Source organism: Gymnogyps californianus, chromosome 6, assembly GCF_018139145.2.
Source record: "Gymnogyps californianus isolate 813 chromosome 6, ASM1813914v2, whole genome shotgun sequence".
NCBI lineage: Eukaryota > Metazoa > Chordata > Aves > Accipitriformes > Cathartidae > Gymnogyps > Gymnogyps californianus.
Genome location: NC_059476.1, coordinates 19,327,125 through 19,350,619, shown reverse-complemented (window position 1 = coordinate 19,350,619; position 23,495 = coordinate 19,327,125). Strand labels below are relative to the sequence as shown.

At 35.9% G+C, this 23,495-nt stretch overlaps 1 protein-coding gene across 1 annotated transcript in view; it reads left to right on the top strand.

The window, feature by feature from the left end:
* Positions 1-23,082, top strand: part of TNKS2 (tankyrase 2) — a 34,786-nt gene extending 11,704 nt beyond the window's left edge. Inside the window, exons 8-27 of the mRNA XM_050898688.1 lie at positions 931-1,117; positions 2,046-2,167; positions 2,677-2,768; positions 2,859-2,937; positions 3,988-4,159; positions 4,870-4,949; positions 5,380-5,525; positions 5,957-6,122; positions 6,426-6,645; positions 7,066-7,175; positions 7,894-8,082; positions 8,864-9,116; positions 9,770-9,852; positions 10,471-10,591; positions 13,090-13,187; positions 13,844-13,918; positions 14,984-15,089; positions 16,693-16,879; positions 18,336-18,492; positions 18,786-23,082. Of these exons, the coding sequence (XP_050754645.1) occupies positions 931-1,117; positions 2,046-2,167; positions 2,677-2,768; positions 2,859-2,937; positions 3,988-4,159; positions 4,870-4,949; positions 5,380-5,525; positions 5,957-6,122; positions 6,426-6,645; positions 7,066-7,175; positions 7,894-8,082; positions 8,864-9,116; positions 9,770-9,852; positions 10,471-10,591; positions 13,090-13,187; positions 13,844-13,918; positions 14,984-15,089; positions 16,693-16,879; positions 18,336-18,492; positions 18,786-18,848 (2,706 nt within the window). The 3' untranslated portion in view covers positions 18,849-23,082. The remainder of the gene's footprint in view (positions 1-930; positions 1,118-2,045; positions 2,168-2,676; positions 2,769-2,858; positions 2,938-3,987; positions 4,160-4,869; positions 4,950-5,379; positions 5,526-5,956; positions 6,123-6,425; positions 6,646-7,065; positions 7,176-7,893; positions 8,083-8,863; positions 9,117-9,769; positions 9,853-10,470; positions 10,592-13,089; positions 13,188-13,843; positions 13,919-14,983; positions 15,090-16,692; positions 16,880-18,335; positions 18,493-18,785) is intronic.
* The last annotated feature ends 413 nt before the right edge of the window (positions 23,083-23,495 follow it).

Here is a 23,495-nt window from a genome sequence, read left to right as displayed (position 1 = left end):
GATAACTCTAGATGTTTGGATGCTCATGGAATAGCTGTTGTTGTTCTATCCTGTATGTCTCAGTCCCCACTAACTCCATGTGTCTTTCTATTTGTTTAGCAAAAATTAAGTAAAAAAATATTGAAACAAGCATATATTGTAGTAAGTATAAATAGTCAAGTTTTTTTTTTTTTTTTACTTCAGAGGCCAATTGTAAAGTGAATCTTTACAGTTGTGGTACTAGACAAAAAAAACCCACCTCTTGCCTAGACACTACTGCGTGTGTTAACTGTTAAGCTAGAGTTGTATCCCCTGTTCGATTTCTGCTCTAGTGAATCTTAAATTATTTTTTGCAAAGCACTGCAGCTTTAGCAGGAGCAGTGGGAAAGAGCATGTCCTATCAGACTTGCTTACAGACAGAACTCAAAGTGCATACAGAATGTTACTGGAGAAGAATTACACAGATATTAATCATCCAAGAGTATTACTTGCAGAACCTTGTACTTAAATGTTTTGAATTGAAAAACAATTCAGTTGGGGGTATTCACAGAACATGTATTTATCTTAGTGCAGCTGTTCACTCTAGGCTTTTTCTAGAGCAACAAGAAACAGGAGCTTGTTCAAAGGTGATTTGGAATATATGAATTAGGCCCTTTCTCCGATTTGACTTGTGGCAGAGCTACTCTCCTTTTAGAGATGCTGGAGAAAGCCTGAAGAGACTAGCCTGCCTTCGGCTTCTTTGAATGTGCCTATAAGACACTAGAGGATTAAAAACTGCAATGTGCTGAAATGTTGTGTTATACTGAAATGAATGTCTGGAGAATGTCTTGGATACAGTTTGCATACAAGCACTGATTTTTATTTTAACAGGCTACTGCGTTGAAACTAATGACAGAAGTCTTTTTCTAATGATCTGGTTTTGATATTGCATCTTTTTTTACCTCTTTCAAGCATGGAGCGTGTGTGAATGCAGTGGATCTGTGGCAATTCACCCCTCTGCATGAAGCAGCTTCTAAGAACAGGGTGGAAGTATGTTCTCTTTTGTTAAGTTATGGTGCTGACCCAACACTGTTGAACTGTCACAACAAAAGCACCATTGATTTGGCTCCAACACCCCAATTAAAAGAACGATTAGCATGTGAGTATAAAGTGAGATCAGTTCTACAGTTATAGATTGTAATGTGTACTTAGGTTCCCTAGACAGTGACTTGCCAGAAATCAGACTTGGAAAATGCTCACACTTTCCAAGCAATTGTGCAATGTTGGACGGTACATTTCACTGTTTATACTCCGAGATTGCTAGATTTCTGAATGTAGGCATTTAAAATAATTTTATTGTCAGTTTTATATTCATGTGGTTGTGATGGGTTTTGCAGATTTTCTTCCCTGAATACATGCTTTCCCTCACGACCTTGCCAGTACGCTTTCATTTTCCATACTTGCTCCTGTCCTTGCAAGACTGTTGAAATATTCATTTTTATTCCACTGTGTTTTGTTTGAAGAAAAGAAAAAACATAACTGTTTAGAATGCTGAATATGTTTGAGTATGCCACAATCGCTGAAAGTTCAAAGAAATTGATGAAAGGCATTGATTTTTGTCCAGCAAACTTAAGGAGTTGAAAAGAATGCCCTCAAATTCTGTCCTTCAGTGGTCAAACAATAACTTTCTGGGATACGGACAAAAAATATCAGTAAATACTACATTAGACTTCATGTTAGCATCTAGAAATGGTTTTCCAAAGACAGGTCAGAAGTAGAGATTTATATATGCTTGAATTGGTACATATGCAAAGAGTGGAACCTAGGACAGTGGTGAGTGAAATAAATCTTGTTCAGCGAGTTTGGATGTCTCTGGCTTTGGTTTAGAAACAAAGCGCATTCCTGTAGTGTTTTGACTTAGCTAACAAGTTCTGTCAAGTGATGTAAAAGCTTAAGTCTGAGTTGGAAATGTCTGTGCCATGGTCTGCTGAATAAAATGAATATTTTTATCTAACTGAAAGAAACAAGCCTCTTGATCCTTCTCGAGTTAAGGAGTGTAACCTTCTGGTATGTATTTCTTTTTAAAGATGAATTCAAAGGTCACTCACTGCTACAGGCTGCAAGAGAATCAGATGTAGCTCGTATAAAGAAACATCTTTCTTTGGAGACAGTGAACTTCAAACATCCTCAAACACATGAGACAGCATTGGTAATATCTCAGGATTTATTAATTATTTTGCATATATTGTGGCTGACCTAAACGTACTAGGTAATAGTTTAGAACTAAAAATTTCAGTGTCAAACAGTGTAATTCAGACCAACCTGGAATATCCAGTGTCTAGTTAAACAAATAACATTGATTAATATTTTGTTCCTAAGGTTAATGTTAAGACTAATCTAAATTGCCCGTTTAATTTAGGTTGTCTGAATGACTGGTTCTGGTTTTTTGTAGAATAGTCTAGTTTTAAGCAACAGCAAGCTACATATATTAGCTTTGTTTGTAAAGCTTGAAGGTTTCCAGCAATTATTGGAGAGGGAGCTCTGGAAAATACCAGAGTAAATCCAAAAGCTCCTGTCGAATCTCCCGAATTAATAAGCTTCTACATGTTTTTGGTTGTTTTTTTTCTGTTGACACTGCACACAACCAGCTGATCAGCAAGCAGTAAAACCTGTATATTGCTAGCTAGTTGTTAATGCTACCATTTTTAATGTTCTCAGCACTGTGCTGCTGCATCTCCATATCCTAAGAGAAAACAAGTATGTGAATTGCTGCTGAGGAAAGGAGCCAACATCAATGAAAAAACAAAAGAGTGAGTGGTTACAAATGAATACTCTTAAGTGTTTGTTTAGAAGATTTGCAAAATACATTTTGAATTATTCTTTCTTTTTTTTTTTTAAAGCTTCTTGACTCCTCTGCATGTGGCATCAGAAAAGGCTCATAATGATGTTGTTGAAGTAGTTGTGAAACATGAAGCTAAGGTATGAGTTACTATTCATACTTTTTTTTTGTTGAGGTTTGCCTACTATATAGGTTTTCATACCATGAGAATGGACAGCTGAGTAGACAGACTTTTCTAAAAGAATTCATTTTGGAAGGCTGTAGATTTATACACTTAAGACATAGGCCATCAATCCATCGGTACAACCCTATACATTGAGGCATCACATTATTGTTGTTTTGGTCCTGTTTTATAGGAAGTGCAGATGTAGTTCTTCTCACTGTTAACTGAAAGTTTGTAGAGTATCTTACTTGGTGCTTCATTGTCCAGCAGTAGTAATGAAATGCTTAAGGAAATAAAAAAGTAGGGGATATATACGAACAACAAGAAGCTAGACTGAACTGTATAACAGGTAGACTTTACATGATGTTGTATGCAGTAAAAATTATAGTGAAGGCAAAATGTTAAATCATAACACAGTGTTTAGTTCAAATTTCCACAAAAAGAAAAAGTGGAAAGGAGGTACTCACTAATGCTTGAATCCTCCAAAACTAGGAGTTGAATCTCTCTCTCATGGAAATTTGATTACAGCCTGACTGCTGTGAAGTTTCCAAAGCAATGATCAAAAGTAGAGGAACAGTAAGGAATACAAGTAACCTTTGGGTGCAGAGTTTTAAATTGTTAAATACACCTTGACTGAAACACATAGAAAGTCCTCAATCTGAAAAACCACAATAAGCCAATGCAGGTAAAAGCTGTTCTGCATGTTGGCACTGAGGATTTGTGCTGCCATGAGCAAAATAACGGTCTACTTCTGTGTGCGGTAAAATTGCTGTAACTGTTTGTTTACGCTGGATTATTCACATGCCTCTAAAAGGGGGCTATTCTTCCTCAGTAAATGTAGTTATAACTTTATGAACTGCTTTTGTTTAAATTTTATCTTTTGAAATGTCATGACCTTTGGAAATATGCTGAATATGTTATTTTAATTAAAGTGAGAAGAATACTTGTGAAACTCTCCCAGTCAGCAATGAAAACAACTTTAATACTAAGTTTTGATGGTGGTATTTCTTGTCTGTGTTATTTTTAGGTTAATGCGTTAGATAATCTTGGCCAGACCTCTCTTCATAGAGCAGCACATTGTGGCCATCTTCAGACGTGCAGGTTGCTATTGAGTTCTGGATGTGATCCTTCCATTGTGTCTCTGCAGGGCTTTACAGCCTTACAAATGGGGACTGAAAGTGTGCAACAGCTACTACAAGGTACAACTGATCTATTCAGGATCCACTTCTGAAGTAATGTGGTGCTTCATTTTACTTGCCATTTCAAGTGCTGTCAAGAAATAATAGTGAACAGAAGTCAAAAGAAAGTACTTTCTACAAAAGACAGTACTGGGTTGTGCAGTTCTTATTCCATAACCGCGTGCACAGGGAGAGTGCCTGCTCTAGATGTATTTAACAATATCATTTACTCTCTAGTATTCAGCTACACAGATTGTCAGAGATGCTCAGAATGTTTCATGGTATAGCCACCTGGAATAATTTTGGAAAAATCCTAGCATAGGGAGGGGGGAATCTTGGAAGTAGAAAATGAGCTTCAAAAGCAAAAAATGGCTGCTTTGCATTTGTGAGCAGAGGCAACAGGGTACGTGGATTTTCAAGAGTAAGGTCTGGACATTATACACATAGGTAAGCTTCTTGATATAGTCTAATTCTGAAACTGAAATAAGAATGTTTAGTTGGTTCCGCAGTACTTCAAAATGGATAGGAAGCATATTGCTAAAGGCAACTTTGCAAACACTGTTAGAACTAATAGCTACAGTTGTAGATACTAAGAAAAGACAAAACTTGTCTATAATTGGTTAGCTTTTTTTTTTAAGGGAAATCTTTGAAATACTCAAATGATTTCCTGTCTTAACAAATTCCTTCAACTACATACACTTACCTGTCATGCAACCGCATTTATTTTGCAGAAGGTATCCCATTAGGTAATTCTGATGCAGATCGACAGTTGCTGGAGGCTGCAAAGGCTGGAGATGTGGATACTGTAAAAGTAAGCTTAAACCTGTCCTAAAAATAAAAGGGAATTATATCCCAAACTATAATTTCTCAAAATAAACAAACAGCCTTTCACTGACTGCTTTAGAGTTGTGATCCCTGTCCTAAAACCTTTGTATTGCACAAATATTACAGATGACAAAATGTAATGTTCACCACCTCTAGAAGTTTGTGTTATATAAAAAGCGTAAATAAGAAGTCACAGGTGTGGATTTGGGAGGAGGGATTATTTAAATTTTTTTTTTTCTTGGGACACAATCTGTGAAAAGTAAAGGGTTTATGTAAAAATAAATGAAGAAATAAACTTTCTTTTTAATGAAAACAATTTTTCAAAATTAGATGTGTATAACAATATTTTATGACTACATTAAAAGTGTGCCAACACTATATATGGTGATGTATGTTTTGTTTTGGGGATTTCACAGAAACTATGTACAGTTCAAAGTGTGAACTGCAGAGATATTGAAGGACGTCAGTCTACACCACTTCATTTTGCAGCTGGATATAATAGAGTATCCGTTGTCGAATATCTTCTTCAGCATGGAGCTGATGTGCATGCAAAAGATAAGGGGTAAATACTCAAATTTATATTTTCTTGGCAATTGTAATTGCTGATATCGGTTAGCTCTTGAATATTGCTAGCTGATAAGCATCCCATCTTTCTTCAGACATTCAATTTTTTTATTTTCACAGAAAGTTCTGTTAGAATGAAGATGTTCAGAATATCTGCAAAAGCATTTTGCAGTACTTGAGACTAGAGCATCAAGAATTTCTCTGGCCCTGTGTTTTTACTTCTCTTCAGTGCCACTGCTGATTGCATTTTTACCACTTCGGCAGTAGAGATTCCTACTATATTAGACTATTGTGGAAAATTAGAAAAAAAAAGTGTTTTTGTTATGGTTTGATTGTTGAAGGTGCATTGTGTTTTAAGTTTATATCACACTGTGAAAAAAGACCAATTTTTAAAGATTTTTTTTTTTCTCTTTTTTAAATTGTTTCCAGAGGACTTGTCCCTTTACATAATGCTTGCTCATATGGTCACTATGAAGTTGCAGAACTGCTGGTTAAACATGGTGCAGTTGTCAATGTAGCTGACTTGTGGAAATTCACTCCCTTGCATGAAGCTGCAGCAAAAGGAAAATACGAGATTTGCAAGCTCCTGTTACAGGTATTACATATGCTGGAGAGAGGTTACTTTCTTTTCTTTCTTGTTCAGTCTGAAATGTGATTGGACTTCTTTGAGAAATTGATTTGCGTTTTGTGGTTTCTAAATGATTGTAGTTAAAGGTATTGTTTCAGTAAAAGGGATACTATGAGCAACTATGTTTTCCTTTCTTACACAGTAAATGGAAGGTGCTCTCTGAAGGATTCAAATGTGTGTCAGAATATTTGCTCAATAAGGCATAAGATGCCTAAGATGCAATGTGTTTATTCTACTTACGTACTTACCACCTGTTTTTGATATGCACAGCATGGAGCAGACCCTACAAAGAAAAACAGAGATGGAAATACTCCTCTAGACCTTGTTAAAGATGGTGATACTGATATTCAAGACCTACTTAGAGGAGATGCAGCTCTGCTAGATGCTGCAAAGAAAGGTTGTTTGGCCCGAGTGAAAAAGCTGTGTTCACCTGACAATGTTAACTGTCGGGACACGCAAGGACGGCATTCAACACCACTACATTTAGCAGGTCAGTGTTTTAATTAACTGGTTTGATCAGAGTTACTAGTTACTGTGGTTGAATTTTCTATGTCTAAGCAAGTTTAAAGTGTAGTCTCAAGCTAGAGGATTCCGTATTTTCTCTTTAAAAAAAAAACAAACTAGTATTTTATGCATATTAATCTTATGTTCCTCTTCTAAACTGTTTAATGACTTTGGCTAGATTGAATAGGAAATTAAAGAGGATCTTTTGTTGTTTATTGACAGAAGTTTTAAAACCAAATACTCTTAAATAGGGTGAAGCTGTCCTCACTAGTAGGTAATACACTGTCTTCAGTGGGATTGACATCTTAACTTTCAAGTAATTTAAGTGAATTACTACTTCTCTACAGCCTGTTGATGATTTTTTTTTAATATAATCTATTTATTCTCTCCTTTTGCAACTTTCTAGCTGGTTACAACAATTTGGAGGTTGCAGAGTACCTGTTACAGCATGGAGCAGATGTGAATGCACAGGATAAAGGAGGTTTGATTCCTCTGCATAATGCGGCATCTTATGGGGTAAATACCTCAAACTTTCTGAGGCTTTATTTATTTTTAAAATAAATAAATAGAAGTGATACATTTCGTTGATAGCATTGTGAGCCAATAGTCTCTAGAAAGCTTTTGCTGTTGAGTTGTAATGTAATCTTATTTGTAAAACACAAAAAAATAATTCAGTCATAGTCAGCTCATTGTATAGGTGAAGACTCATTTGAATTTGCAAAATCATGGTTGGAGTTTACAGAATCAAGTTTTCTGAACATGAATGCTTAGAAAGCCAGGAGCCTGTAAGGTGTTCCATAAAATGCATTTCCTTACCTGTGCCAGTCAAATTTTATCAGCAAGATTCTCATTTTCACTTATTTGGCTGGTGTTGAGACACCAGTTGTTTTTGTGGACTTCCTGGATCTTTGTGCTTGGATCAAGTCTTTAATCAAAACAGTTGGAGTACTTTCCAAACTGGAAGTTCAAATTCAGGCTTTTTCCCTTCAGATTCCCCTGGATTTGGGATTCTGTTGTAGTCTGTCCTCTTTTCACAAGAGAAGAAATATTAACTGGTATGTTACAGATGAGGAAGAAAACACCTTGTTTTAATACTTTTTTTTATTGTAATTAAAAAGTAAATGTATTCTAAGAAAATTCAGAATGAGGGTAACAGAGAAGTATCAGTAATAGTTCTGAGTTAGTTTAATACACTGTGATACCTTGGAATTTAACAGGTGTGTTTATTTTCCAGCACGTTGATGTAGCAGCTTTACTTATAAAGTATAATGCATGTGTGAATGCTACGGACAAATGGGCTTTCACACCTCTGCATGAAGCAGCCCAGAAAGGAAGGACACAGCTTTGTGCCTTGTTACTGGCACATGGGGCTGATCCTACTCTGAAAAACCAAGAAGGACAAACGCCATTGGACCTGGTCACTGTAAGTGATGGGGCTCTTCTTGGGAAATCTGTACTTGCCTGCCATTTGTGGCAGCTCATATAAAAACTATCCTTTAAGAAAAAAATGGTAATACAGCAACTTCTGCAAAATTTAAAATATTGTGGTTTCTCTGGTGTTTATGTGTGCCTAGTAAGGAAAGTCAGTAGAGCCTTTATAAACCTTCTTTAAATATTTTCTTGCTCAAGACTTCTTATTTTAAGATGGAGTGGGGAAAAAAAAAACCCAAACAAAAAAACAACAAAAGGAATTAATGCTTATAATTTGATGCTTTGAATTCGGTACTTACAGTTTGACTAATACAAAGATTGTGGCAATAAAATGTAAGCAAACTTTGTAGCAACATAAATTTAGGAAACTATCTGCCTATTAAGTTTTTGGGTAGTTTTTTCCTAAGTGTTATAATACAATTCAAAGCTACACTCAGAGTAACTGTTTTGTTTCATAAATTCTGGTTGCAAGTAGAAGCTTTTGTTCGTTTTTCCTAGAAAATGAGTTCTGTTTAACTGTCCCTGAATTTTTTTAGAAATATTGAAGTCTTATTATTTTATTATAGTTTTTATTTATAAACATTTTACAGTTTCATGTATGCTGTTGGCACAAAAGGCTATTTGTAAACTGCATTATAAAATACATATTTTTTCCAAGATGCGTTTATTTATTTTGCAGTATACTTAAGTCTGGAATAATTATAATGCATTCTAGGAAAAAACGTTGTGTAAAAGTGTTTCTCTGTTTTAATAAGTTGTTTTCTGCTATTTAGGCAGATGATGTCAGCGCATTATTGACAGCAGCAATGCCTCCTTCTGCCTTACCAACTTGCTACAAACCTCAGGTTATAAGTGTGTCTCAGACTACAGGTTCTACAGCTGATTCCCTGTCTTCTGTTCCATCCAGTCCATCCAGTCTGTCTGCTGCAAGTAGCCTTGACAACTTGTCTGGTAGTTTTTCTGAACTTCCTTCTGTTGTTGGTACAAACAGCGCAGAGGGAGCTACTGTTCTGGAGAAAAAAGAAGGTGAGGCTTTCTCAGTTAGGTATGAATAACATTTTCTGCCATATGGTAAAAAGAATACACAAGTGTGAAGTTTCCCACACATGCGCACAGTTACTATGACATATGCAGTATCCCTATTCCTTATGATGTCATTAACGAGGAACAGAAGCCTAGAAGTCTTGTAGTGTAAGATTTTAGTACTTTCCCCTTACAGAATCTAAAATGTTCCTTTTTTGCTGTACAGAACCAAAATGGTGAATTGTGTTTTAAAAGAAAAGTCAAATGAAATTTGGCTCCATACCAAGCAGTATTTTACTACAAACTGTATCTAGTTTCTAAGAGGCTATTCTTAGATCAGATATCTTGAAAAGGTTACTTCTGTAACGTTTTAGTTCTCAAAATATTTTCTGTTTGAACATGCATTTCTGGTAGCTAGCTAGTTGGTTATCTCGTGGAAGCACAAAGACTGCTCTTGAGAGGGGTCGAAATCTTAGAGTACTAGGGTAGATTAAATAACAGTTGCCACTGGTTAGTGATAGAGATATTTATTCCCTATCTTCAGAAGACCAGGAATTTCTGTCTCTCTCGTTATTGCCACAGACAGTGTGAGATGTGTATACTTTATTTTACAATACATGTATGAATGTTCATTGTGAGTTTTTCTTCTTACCCAGTTTCAGGTGTAGATTTCAGCATAAATCAGTTTGTGCGGAACCTTGGCCTTGAACATCTAATTGACATATTTGAGAGAGAGCAGGTAAGTAGCTATATTTATTTCCAGATACTCAGCCAGAAAGCAAGGGAATAAATATTGACTATTTAAAATAATGTAGTGAGACAGATTTAAAATGAGTGAATGTCAAAAGGAGTGGAATGAAGGAAAGGGGTGTAATGAAGGAAAGGAGTGTAACTGGATTTTTTTAATTTATATATAATATAAATATATTAAAATATATGCATATATAAAAACCTGGGGGCAATAATGTCTGTGTCAGTTTGAGAGTGTAGGCATGTTTCCTTTCAGTGGTATAAATGGTGGAGTAAATAAGTAGTGTTGATTAGTAATTTCTGGTTTTGTTTCTATTGGCTTGAATACCTCTAGAAAATTGTATTTCTCAATCAGAAGCATGATCCTTGCAAGCAATACGAGTTACACATTGTAGTTTGTAGCATATTTATTTAAAGACAAAAGTTTGGAGAAAACAGTTGAGTAAAAGTAAAGTACAAGAATAATACACTAAAGTCTCCAATATTCATGTTCTTTTCACACTTGCTTTTTATCTCAGCTATTGTGAGGTATATTTTCACTGTCATTGGCAGCTGTTCTAGTCTGTTTATGATGATGTACAAAAAAATGGTGTTGCTTTCATTATAGATAACACTGGATGTATTGGTTGAAATGGGACACAAAGAATTGAAGGAAATCGGAATTAATGCTTATGGCCATAGGCATAAAATCATTAAAGGAGTTGAAAGACTCATTTCTGGACAGCAAGGTATATACTTGTTTCAAACTATTATGTAACGCTGCCTGTATAGAATCCATTTTTATAAATGCTTTAGATTATTCTAAATTGTATCATTAAAAAGAATTGATGATAATAACTTATCTTAGAAAATGACACTTCAGGTGATGACAATGTCTTCTGACTTGAAACGAGCACTTTTATTTGTGCTGTGCGTCTTGCCTTTTAGTTACCTATTTTTTTTCCTTCATGATCACTGTTTTGTGTTTACTTAGGTAAAGTGTAGATCTAGTGCAAAATGATTGTAAGCTTTTTGAGGTAGGGAGTATTTATCTTCATCGGAGCACTCTGGAGAGCAGAGCACATTCTCTCTTGATGGGTTAGGGCCTGTTATGTACTGTTCCGTTGGGTTTTGCAACAGAATACTGCGTTTGCTCTCTCAGAAAGCCAGCTGAAATTCTTACATATACTTTTCTTTAAAAATACAGTTGGTGTGCTTCCAGTGAACCAAAATTAACATAACTGCTTGGTTTAACAGCTTAAGCTTGTATTGAAGTTTATGCTAAAGCCTGTTTGTGCAGCACTGTTGATACGAGCACAATCCTGGGAATAGTACGCTTCATTTAACTATGGCTGCATAAGAGACCAAAAAAAAAAACCCCACAAAACACTTTTTTTCCTCCTTGTCTCACTGAAACATCACTTACTATTGTTTTGCTATGTTTCATAGAAATTGAATGTTAGAATTGGTAGGATTTTTTTCCCTCTTGAGACACCATCTGTGAATTCTCGTTCTAAAATCTGCACTCCATAGTAATGAGAGAGTCACTATCCCAAGCTCTAAATTATTTTTTGCTCCTTAAAACAGTATTGACCAACGCTTAAGATAATCCTTTTCCTAGTAATGAAGTATTTAAGCAAATCTTCATAATTTTCTCTTGTCAGATGGTTTTTGACAGATTCATTGAGTATTTTGGATAGAAGTTGTTGTTAAGATGTTATTTTGGCCTCATGTCCTGTTTGAGTTCTAATGTTACACAACCAGTAATCATACACTGGTTTTGCCTTCCAAGTAGGACTGATGTTTTTTTGAACGTATGTATATTTGTACATATTTTGACATGTCTGTATATAGACAGAATGTCAAACATCTAAATCCTTCACCACTCCCACCCCCATTCTTTCTAGACTCTTGCTGTCTTGCCATAAAAGGTCTGGCATTTTCATTTGTAACATTAACCACAGGCATAAGTACTTAAACTGAATATTTCAACTTAATTTTTTTTCTAGGGTGTGTTTTTGGGGTGGGGAGGATTGTTGTCATTGGGTTGTTTTGTCAATTTTCTATATCTTGCTATTGTGCTCTTGCACTCAAGTATGTTTGCACTGGTATTTTGGTATCTCTTCCTGAACACAGTATAGCCATTATTTTGAGGTTAGGAGGGCTTTTGTGGAAGAGCTTTATTTTGGTGCTTTCTTGCAAGAGTTTCTTGCTCCTGAACACTATTCCAGTTGCACACTGCTAACATGAGGCTCCTGACTCTGGATGAATCTGTAATTTCCCTTTTCCCCACATTATTCCTTTCTAGAGAGATTATGACAGACCCAGCATCTAACTCTGGTCACCTGCTAGTTGTCTGGGAAGGGCGTGGGCAAAAAGACACCTGATACACACTGTCTTTATATTCTTATGTCCAGTAATTACATTCCCATTACTTGCCAGTTGTGATTGAAGTCTGTATGAAATTGACAATGGATTCTGCGTAAAATTCCAAATTTTTTTTGCCATATTTGGAATGATAGAGAAGTTTCCTTTAAGCATTCAATATCAGGCTCAGGCCTTTTAGGTTCACAGACTATCTTAGTTCTTTTGTCAGCTCTTTCTGCATGATCCATGGGAAAAATATTCCTACTGAATTAGCACTTCAAGTAAATTCTCTTGTTCGTGATGCCATTGCCATCAGTAGTCATGGACTCTGTACAGGGACAGGTTGCTCACTGTTTCACTGCCTAGAGTTGAAATGAACTCGTAAGTAAGCAATGGCTTACATATAGTTTCTCTGTCGTGTACATTAACATACTGAGCTAAGCACAGACAAATGGGTTAGTGTGTCTGAAATGTTTATTCTTGTTGAGAGAGCAATTGATCAGTATCCACAGATCAATGAAAATCATTGCCGTTGATCTGCATCCAAACCCAGCTGCTGTGCTGCTCATGGCATTTATAGTGTATGCATGGTAATGTATGGGTAGAGGTTATAAACTGAGATGGTGAAAAAGGTTGTTTGAAACTAATGAAATTATTTGAGGGATTGCACTTTGACATCCACAAAAATGTATGTGGCTGATGGAAGGCAATTAAAGTCATTGATAATCTCTGCCTTCCTTAGCAGCTAACCTCTTCATCTTGTAAACTGAGTTTTGAGAAAATGGTCCCTTTTAAAAAGAAAAATCTCTTACTGGTTATCATTCCAAATCAGCAGTCTTGAAGCAGTTTCTGAAACTGTTGTGTTTTGTTATATTCGCAGGACTTAACCCATACCTGACTCTAAATACTTCTGGTAGTGGAACTATTCTCATTGATCTTTCCACTGAAGATAAGGAATTTCAATCAGTAGAAGAAGAGGTATACCTTTCTTTGTAGTCTCTCAGTGTTTTTGTTATTTCTGCTAAAGAAGTAGATAAAGAAGTGTTGCTAGACAATTTAACAGTGCAATAAACATCTCTAAGCCTAAGAAAAACTTGCATAAGGATACTTCAAATTTCCTACTTTGACTGTACCACTTATAATCTGTGCTCATGACATCCATAATTTTTTTCTTACTTATGTTATTACTGCTTGTAGTATTTTTAAAACCTCTACTATATAGAAAACCTCTTTGATATAACGTATAAATTCTATGCTACTGATTGCCTGTCTGTTATACACAGTTTTAAGTCACTTCCTTCCAAAGTGTTGTAATCACACAGGACAAAATTCTGAAGAAACAATATTCTAAATAGATTAGTGACACGTCTTTTTCAATTTGAAAACTAGACCATGGACTATTCCAGATACAGTTTTTAAAAAAAAAAAAAAAAAATAAATCATTAAACCTGTTCATGTGCATCCACAAAATCTGGCATTACTTAACATACAGTCATTGCCTAAAAATTTCTTGTATGATTTTTTTATTTTTTTAAGACAGAATTAGTTCTTTTGATTGTTTGACTGTGTGAAGGATATGTGTTTTGAATGTGTTCTGAAACAAAGCAGTCCTCCTTAAAATTATCAATCTTCAGATGCAGAGTACTGTCCGAGAGCATAGAGATGGAGGACATGCTGGCGGAGTCTTCAATAGATACAACATCTTAAAGGTAGCTGTTGCATTTTTATGGTTCATGGTTACACCTTTAGAGTTTTCGCTGGAAATAAAGTGTCCATGAAATGTTCTACATTTGTTTGTTGAGTTCCATAATGTGAGAAGATGTGCTGTTCTGAGACATGCACAGGAAAAAGATCGTCTTCCAGGGAAATTCAAAGAATAAGATTATATGGAAAAACTGCTTATGAGTTAATAGTCATTAAGAAATTTTGTGAGAAATTGACATAGAAGGACCTCACAGAAGACTGCAGAATGTTTGAAGAAAAAGACAGAAGGTTTTATAGGAAACAAAAGAAGGTTTCTGTTGAGGGAATGGCAGGGGAAAAAACGGCAAGAAGTAAAAGCAAAACTCTTGAGGTATGGAAGTAAGGGTACCTATTTTGGCTTGATTTAACACCAAAGGAGCTTAAAACACCAGGCAGTAGACAACCTTGCTTAAAATAATTTAGTGGAATTTTGGTTTGCATTCATAATTTTTTCCCCCCTGAAGAAGTGGTCATTTTCATTAGAATGATAGAGATTTTGATTTGCAAGTAAGTATTGCTAAGTTTTATTCTGAACTGATGTTAGTTTCCCCAGTAGAATTGATATGCTATATCTACACACATAAGGCTTTGCCAATGTCCAGCATACCTCTGCAGAGAGTACATAATTTACTTTCTTTTAAAAGTGTTCTAGAAGTCTTCTTGGATGACACTTCCTAATTTACTAGGTGATCTTTTACTAGTGGTTTGGCATCAAGCTATGTTTGGAGTGATACTCAAGTAGAATTGTGACTAAGCCTGCTAAATTTAAATTAAGAAGTATTGCTCAACAGATGTTTAAAATTAATTGATTCTTAATTAAGCATATAATTATGATTTACTTAAGTTATGCTGCAACAATCAACTTCAGGATAAGTTAGAGAATTTGTGTTTCATTGAGTTCTAAGGAAAGTATTCTTGTTTAAGTGGCAGTGTAAGTGTACTGTGGTATAGCTGCTCTAGGTTAAACATCTGTCAAGTAAAGCAAACAAGTTTTCAGTTTCAGGGTGGAACTTACATTTTGACTGTTTCAGATTCAGAAAGTGTGCAACAAAAAACTATGGGAAAGATATACTCACAGGAGGAAAGAGGTCTCTGAAGAGAATCATAACCATGCTAATGAAAGGATGCTGTTTCATGGTGAGATATTGAAATGCACCTTATGAACTCGTTTCACCATCAACACTCTTTATTGGAGGGTTTCTACTGGCTCAATCGAAGTAAATTTTCTACATGGAAATAGGTTCTAGGTTTTGCCTAAGTTTTATATGAACAAGTCTTTGTATATGTCACAATGGGGACATCATAACGCACTGCATCTTTCTTCAGAAATTTGCATCTCCTTGTCTCTCCCTAAAGGAGACTTCAAAGTTCTAAGTGAAAACATTTTAGCCATTATGAATGGAGATTAAGGGGAGTGCCTCCTCCTTGGTTAAGTTACTAATTCTGTTTTATCGGCTGTATGACCAAAATGATTAAGGGTCAAACTTTATTGTGCTATGGGTTGTTTTAGGGTTTGGCGTGGGATTTTTTTGTTTTCTTGTTTTTACAATTTGATAAGTTAGTTCTTGTTCATCATTCCAGAAAAGATAGCTTATAATTAGCAAATTAAAGCCAATTGAAAGCTCTCCTGTGCACAAATACGTGGTTTGTCCTGATGAGCAAATTAAGCAAGTTCACGGTACATCCTTACAATGAAAGCTACGTAGTTCCCAACATAATACATTACTGTTGGAAGCAGCAATAACACAATAATTAACTGCTTGCCCAAACTTGTAGATATCTAAATCTTGTCTCTTGACTGTGGTCTGTACGCCTGTAAGAGGAAACAGCCTCTTAATGGAATGACCTGTCTTTAAAGGAAAGTCTTTTAAATTAGTTAGATAACAACAAAATTATCCCTGGAACAAAGCAATTAATGCCTTATGAGTGTTCTTTTTTTTGTTTTAAGTCTTCAGTTTATATAACTTTTTTAAGCATTGACATATGTCTTTAACCACGTTTGCCACTTGCAGAAGATGATGAGCAATTGTCATAGGTTTTTCTTGTTCTCATCTGGAATGTTCTTCTGCTTCATATATGGTTTTATCTTTAGGCTGGAGCATAAGGCTTTGGATTATTATCACTGTAATTCCCAACGTAACTCTGAAATGCCATGTTCTCTTAGAACAGCTTCTCTCTAAAGGTGCTTTTGTATTTATACTGTTATAAAAATCCTTACTAAAAAAACCTGCACTTTTTGTGAAAATTAATGGGTATCAGGTGTCTTGAGATGCAGAATCCAACCCTTTTGAACAGATTATTCTTTAAGGCAAAGGTCGTAAATTTTATGACCATTGCAAGTAAATAAATATTTGTATACGTTTATTGCTTTTTAAATGCAATCTACTTAGTGTTAGGAAGAAGATGGGATTTGTGTAGCAATGCATTAAATGAATTTTGGTTAGAATGAAGCTCTGCCATAGGGAGTGCAGATTCATAGAGCCTTCTCTTGCAGCAAGAGTTGTCTCAGATGTTATCCTTTGTAAATCTTTGTTAAAAATGTACACTTATTAGCTCCTGGCATTTGTATAATACCTCTAGCAAATTGGCTGTGTAAATCTGAGGTCAGAATTTCTGGAGATTGATTTCCTTGTATGTGTAGAAAAACTCTACAAAAAAAAGTTGGGAATGGATGATTGAATTGTGACACATACAAAAGCCTGTATACTGTGTTTTCAATATTTTACTTCCTTTCTCTTAGGTTCCCCATTTGTGAATGCAATCATTCACAAAGGCTTTGATGAGAGACATGCCTATATAGGCGGCATGTTTGGAGCTGGGATTTATTTTGCTGAAAATTCTTCCAAAAGCAATCAATATGTGTATGGAATTGGAGGTGGCACTGGATGTCCAATTCACAAAGATAGATCTTGTTATGTTTGCCACAGGTAAGTCCTTCAAAAGAATCTGATTTTGCCTTTGTATGTTGTGTTATAAACCATCAAGTCAGCAGAGTCTCTCTCTGAAGAAAGATTTGCTTGGTAACCAAACCTTCTCAGCCCTCTCTATATGCTGGGCCTAACAGAGACTTTCAGAAAACTTTGATATTTAAGTCTTAAAGAACCTTTAACCATCTTCAGTGCATTTAACCAAACCTTTGCCCTTAACTTATTGTAAAAATCAGACTTAGGTAGCCAAAGATTGAAGAGGAGAGGATCTGCTAGGTGCTTGTGTGAAAGATGCAGCAATATGAGGGTTTAGGCCATGGCCTGTTACAGAGAAAGGAGAAATTCAGTGATATTCAGATGCTGTATTTCTTTGAGGAGGATGTACTTTGTAACAGTCAGCCCCCACATCACTGCTGCTTCACACACTAAAATACAGATGCGGATTTGTGGACTCTCTACCACTAATTGAGTTCTTAAATCCACTTTTCTGCAGAACACGTTATGTCTTATTGACACCATCAGTTCAGAATGAAGTTACTCTTACTTCATGGAGTTAATTGTGGTAGTGGCCGTCATTTCAACCAGCAGAATGTTTTATGTGTTTGTGTGCATACTGTTTTGCATTGGTATCGCAGGGATAAGGTCATTCTTCCAGTCTCCTTCCTTGAGTCTCTGCCCCTTTTCATATTGTTTACTCTTTTCCAGCACTCTCAAATAAAGAGAATAATCTTCTAGAGTTATAGAGGATGTCAGAGTCTTTTCATGCTTTCTAAAGTTTTGAATAAGAAGTTTTTTTAATTTGTCTTGTGTGAAGAGTTAGAAAAGCAAAAGTTTTGGCTGAGCAACATGGTACATAACATTGGTCTACAAAAATGCTGAGATTCTGTTGCCATTGCAGTAGTACACATGTAAAGAAATAAGTACCCTTGTTCTGTCTTTTTATAATGAAAACAACATAACATACTGACAAATGCTAGTATGAGGTATTTCATGTTGACCTAGAGTTTGCACTTGGCCTTGATGTTGATTTGGCTGTTAGATACAAATCTAGTGTTAGAACATGAGTGAATTATGTTGTTAGTATGAGTGAAGGGGGGGCAACCTCACAAAACTTTTTTAAGAAACCAAACATGAAAAAACCACCATGAAAAGGTAGTGACAATTTTTGAGTACATTGTTAAGCATGCTGTTTCCAGTAATCAAGGTAAACATTTTTCGATGTTACTACCAACACTTTCCTCAGGCTAAAGAGCATTTCCCAAAAGGAGCGTAACTGTTGTCCTTCAAAACAGAACTTCAGAATTTTGTGAACTACAAAGAGTGGCTGAAGTGGTGTTAAAGTTCCACTGTTCTCCTCAAGTAAAAGTTTCAAATTACGAAGATAGCCTTTCTGCAGCTTCACAAGCATTTTGTATAAGCATTTTGTATTCATGGTCCTTCTTCCCTTTTAACACAGGCAATTGCTGTTTTGTCGTGTAACACTGGGCAAGTCTTTCCTGCAGTTCAGTGCTATGAAAATGGCTCATTCTCCCCCAGGACATCACTCGGTCACTGGGCGACCCAGTGTAAATGGATTGGCATTGGCAGAATATGTCATTTACAGAGGGGAGCAGGTAAATAGCTTTTTGGTTTGGTTTTTCAGACTTTGGTTTTTTTTAAAGGCATGTAATGTGTTGGGGGTTTTTTCTTACTTTCAAGGTGCTAGGACTTGCTTTTGTCTTAAAACAAACTCCAGTTGTGGTTGCAGGTGAAAGGATCCGTGTTTCCTGAATGCTCCAGGCATTTTACCTTTGAAATTTTGCCTTTTTTTCTTTGGCATAAATACTTTTTTCCCCTCTCTAGCAAACATTCTGAATTTATCCAGAAAATGAAATGATAGTAAAGAACGTGTGTGTCACTCTTTCAGGCTTATCCAGAATACTTGATTACTTACCAGATTATGAAACCTGAAGCCACTGCTGAAGCTTAAGACAAATTACTTGTGGGAAACCATCAGACTTCGGATGCAAAGATACCAATGGCTGCCATCCTGTTAATTACGACGAGTTGTTGAAAAACTTTCATCCACAGGTGGTGTGGTAGCAAATGTGAACAAAATATACCATTTTTGACTTGATAAAGCTTTAATAATGTACAGTATGTTTTTCTAAAATTTCAGAAATGTCCTCTTTTTCAGCACTTTAACAGATACCATTCCAGGCATGAACTGGGGTTTGGCTGTACTAAATTATAAACAAAAATTAACTTGAAACAATGGTTTTATACAATACTGCATTGAAATTAGCAGAAATTGTAATGCTCTATACAGGAACTCATTTTACTAATATTGTGTTCTTTAAAACACTGCATTTACACTGAAAATGTTTTCATTTGTAAAACTGTAAATAAGAGCTTTTGTACTAGCCTGGTATTTATTTACATTGCTTTGTAATATAAGTGTTTTAGAACTGCAACCTTGTACAAAATGTTTTTTCCAGATGTTGGTTTGTTCATCTGTGTTTTCTCATGCACGATAGATTTGAAAAGTGAATTTTTTTTCAGGGTTTATCACTTATTTGTGAGGGAGAAAGCAAATTTTATCTGAAGAGGTTTAGAAATATCCAACTTTAGATTGAATACGCAAATTTTTGTTCTGTATTTTTATTTATGAAATATACATTCCTGAGAATGATGGGCTATGAAAATAGAATGTTCCAGCTGAATACTAAAGTGTTTTTCCACCTACTTCCTAGAGTTGCATATTTTATTTCTGTAAAATGTCTTCTGAATTTTTTTATTTAACTATAAGTGTAGTTAACCTGTATCCTCACTTCAAGGCTAGTAGACCTTGCAAGTTACAGTTTTAGTAAATTATTTTCTTTGAATGTAGTTGGAAAATTAACCTCAAGGAGGTCTTTCTTGAGTTCCTCTTGCTTACATTTAAGCCGGGAAGTTAAATAGTTTATTCCTAATATGAGGGCAACAACTTGGCCTTTTTTGTATGCTTAATTTGGTAAATTAATCTACCTGTTGGTGCCCTCAGGATATGAGTATTGCGAGGTGGAAATGTTAAAAACCATCCTGTCATCTCCTGTGTTTCTTCCATGTTAATGTTCAAGCTGTAGTTGAAGCAGGTGTGTAGAAGTGCGTTTATCTGCAGTGCTTTTGGCTGAGTGGAACTGGTCGGGGTGCAAGGTTCTGCTCCCTGTGCTCGGCCGGCTGGGCGAGGAGTGTGTAAGTGGGATGAGCAGCTCTTCCGTGGCAGCAGCTGCCTTCAGTAGCCCTGATGAGACCACTTGGGTAGAGGAAGAGTACAAAAGGTACAAGCCCTTGTTCGAGTCTCATTCAGGGTTACTGAATGCCCCAGTCAGTTCAGTCAGCCCTATCGTAGCTCTCTTGTGTATTCTGCTTCTCTTCTGTCTGCAGTTTTTACCTACATATTTCAAAAATATGTAAATACAAATTATAGTTCATTTGGGGTTAAAGTGATAGGAGTATATTTTAGTTGTTTTATATTTCTACATACAGGACACTGTCCCAGAAGACAATTTGTTTGCAGGGCATGTTATCATACCATGGTTTTAAATGTAGTAACTGGTCAAGATAATGAAATCGTCTTGCTGATGTGGTGGTTATGTGATTATGCTCTATGTAAAAATGTATTGAACCTTACCCAGTTATGTGGGGAATCCGAAGAATAAGATTGCATAACTCTTGCAGAAAGTCATATTGGCTATGAATAAAAAAGGCTTTGATTTTTAGGTACTTTCTCCCAGCATGTTGCCTGTTCCTTAGGTATAGTAATGCTGGAATTGGTGTTCATGCAAAATCTGTTAAGTATGTTTAAAACTTTTTTGTTATTGCTAAAATGCTTCATCCTCTATGAATGATCACTTAATGTCTTGTAAAATATTGTGGTATGATAGCATTTTAAGTGGTACCACAATGTTGGCTTTGTCTGTCTGGGGATTTTTTTGAGCTGTTTTTTTTGCATGACATACCTTGCACTCTGAAGATGGAAGCTGTAATGATTTGATAATACTGACTATTGAGGTGAACCTTTAATCTCTTGTGCAATTAGTTCTGCTTTACTCATCTTGAAGTGTCTTTACATGTACTGTATAACATTCCATATCCATTTAACACTAAATAAATTTAATTCACTGGTTTTCTGGTAGCATGGGAGTAATTACAGGTGTAGTATGTCAACCCATTGTTTTAAATGTAAGCATGCACGATAGTATAACAAACTACATCATTAGAGAGGAAATTAATTGCATTAAATAGAAAAGCTTTTAATGTGGATGAAAAACTGTAAATACTGTGGAAACTTGTAGTTTGGTATATAGCTAACAGCTTTAGCTACTAGTGAAAATGTTTTAATAATAAATCTGGAAGTAAGCTTCAATTTATGCATTTAAAACTCCATTATATGGCCCAAAACTGAAAAAGAAAACTGCCTTATGTTGGTTTTGTAAAGTGAAAAGTAACCTGAAAATTCTTACCTTTCAGATAACTGCATAGGTAGCGGTATGATACATACATGAGCAACAACAAAAGTACTGCTTAGATCACTTGTAGTATTGCAATAAGTAAATAATTTTATTTCAGTAGGACCACTTCTATGGTAGGAGGTTTCCAAACCAGACTCATATAGAGGGTTTAAATAGATATGAGCACTAGAGGGCAGGAAAGCAAATGTTTAGTAAGATCAAGGGTGATGAAAATCTTTAAAGTATCTTGGGAGTACAACTTCTAATAAAATTGCTTCTGAAAATTGCACCAATCTAGGTTGTAAAAAATTAAATTTTAACTTTCCATTCTGCATTAGTTTTTTAAAAACTAAGTAATTAGTATTAAAACAACTGCTGCAACTAAGCAAACTGGAAATGTTAGGGTTTTTTTCTTAAAAACTTTACTTATAACTTAGACCTTAGTTCTTAGAAATTCAAAAATAATTTAGCCAGACTCTCCTGTCATATACGACTGGAAAACTTAAGATTATCCGTACAATGCATGTTCAAGAGGTATGTTGGCACTAATTTTGAATGAAAAATAAGTGTGTATAAAAGAAGTTGCCCCTGTCTTTTCTACCCTGAACTTGCTCATTAAACACTGTGCTGTGTGTGTATATGAGTACACACCCACGCTTGCTCACTCTCACTCACTTTATTCACTAAGAAGCTGAGAAAAAGTTAACAAAGTGGCTTTTCCAGCAGACCACCATTGTCTAGCAGCCTAGGAGCCATTTCCCTTTCTTCTGCCCATCTCCTGAACTTAATGTAATAAAACAGTTTTTCTCTTTTGCTGGAAACAACAACAGAATCCCATGGGTGGCTTGCCTTTTGCGTTCCAGTAAAAAAGTGTAAAGGCTTGATTTGTGCTCATCTAATGCAACAACACAGCTTCAGTGCTCCCACTGAAGTTGCAGTAGGAGGTGGAGGTAGTGTCAGCAAGGGAAGGGCTATAGTCAAGGGCGTAGAGGGAGGCGTGCGCCTCTTTTGCCCCTCTCCAGCAAGCATAAGCAGTGGTAATTCTGAGAGTATCAAGGGGTTTCTTCCCTCTGCCTGTGGCTCACTAGATCAGAAAAAGCTGCAGGCAGCCAGAACGGAATGCAAGATCAAAAGAAAAAGCATGTAGATGACTGGTTTGAAGTTAACATGTTCTGCCCTAAAAAGGGGCAAGGTTGGTAACTGAGAGAAGACAGACAGGAGGGGAGAGATAATAAAAGAACTAGTAACAACTTGTAAAGAAAGAAAGGCAAGTTCTACAAGCACTGAAAACTTACGGTAGGAATAACTAATATAATTATTAGGAATGGCCAAGATAATGGTGGTGCATCAATTTCCCAACTTATGTTTGAGTTAAAACAGCAAACAAGCGTTGGTATGTAGACATTACAGGGATTTCAAAATAGCTCTTCTGGAGAAGAACACACGTGTTTAGGAGGAGGAAGTTACAGCCAATTCAAAACATTAGCATTGGACCTGGGAAATAATGTGTGCAAGAAAAAGAAATAGGATTTAAAAACTGAAGGCAAATGTTCTATACAATAGTTCTTAAAAACACTGGGTTTTAGAGACAAGCTGAAAAATCACAGTAGATCGTATACCAGTAAATTAAAGTATGTTACATTAAATTATCTACCTGGATTCTGTCTAGTGGTAGGATGCATATGGGGAGGCGGGGGCGTGGATTTTAATGCAGCCAGAAAATTCGAAGGAGGAAGTGGAGGTCAGATGCATCTCTCCATCTGTAATCTTGATAAAGCCACTGAATTTGTTCAGCCGCAACTCAAGTATGTTTCAGCTGAGGTCTTAATGGGTGGCAGCGAAGGCGATTGCGGTGGTTATGGTATAATTGCAGCATACACGATGCTATTGCACAACGCATGTGCAGTGACACAGCTAGGGGAACACTTACTTGCAGTTTTTAAGTTGGGACCATTAAGAGTTTTCAAAAGATCATAGTATTTGCAAACCTTAATATTTAAAATAGATGTAAATTGTTGAAGGAGCAAAAGAAAATGCACTAGTGCCTAAGAACATATGATTGAGACTTTTTATAGTTGGCAAAGCAGCCTCATGTCAGCTGATAATACTGTTTACAAATCTGGGTTGGTACGTGTGGGAAAGGA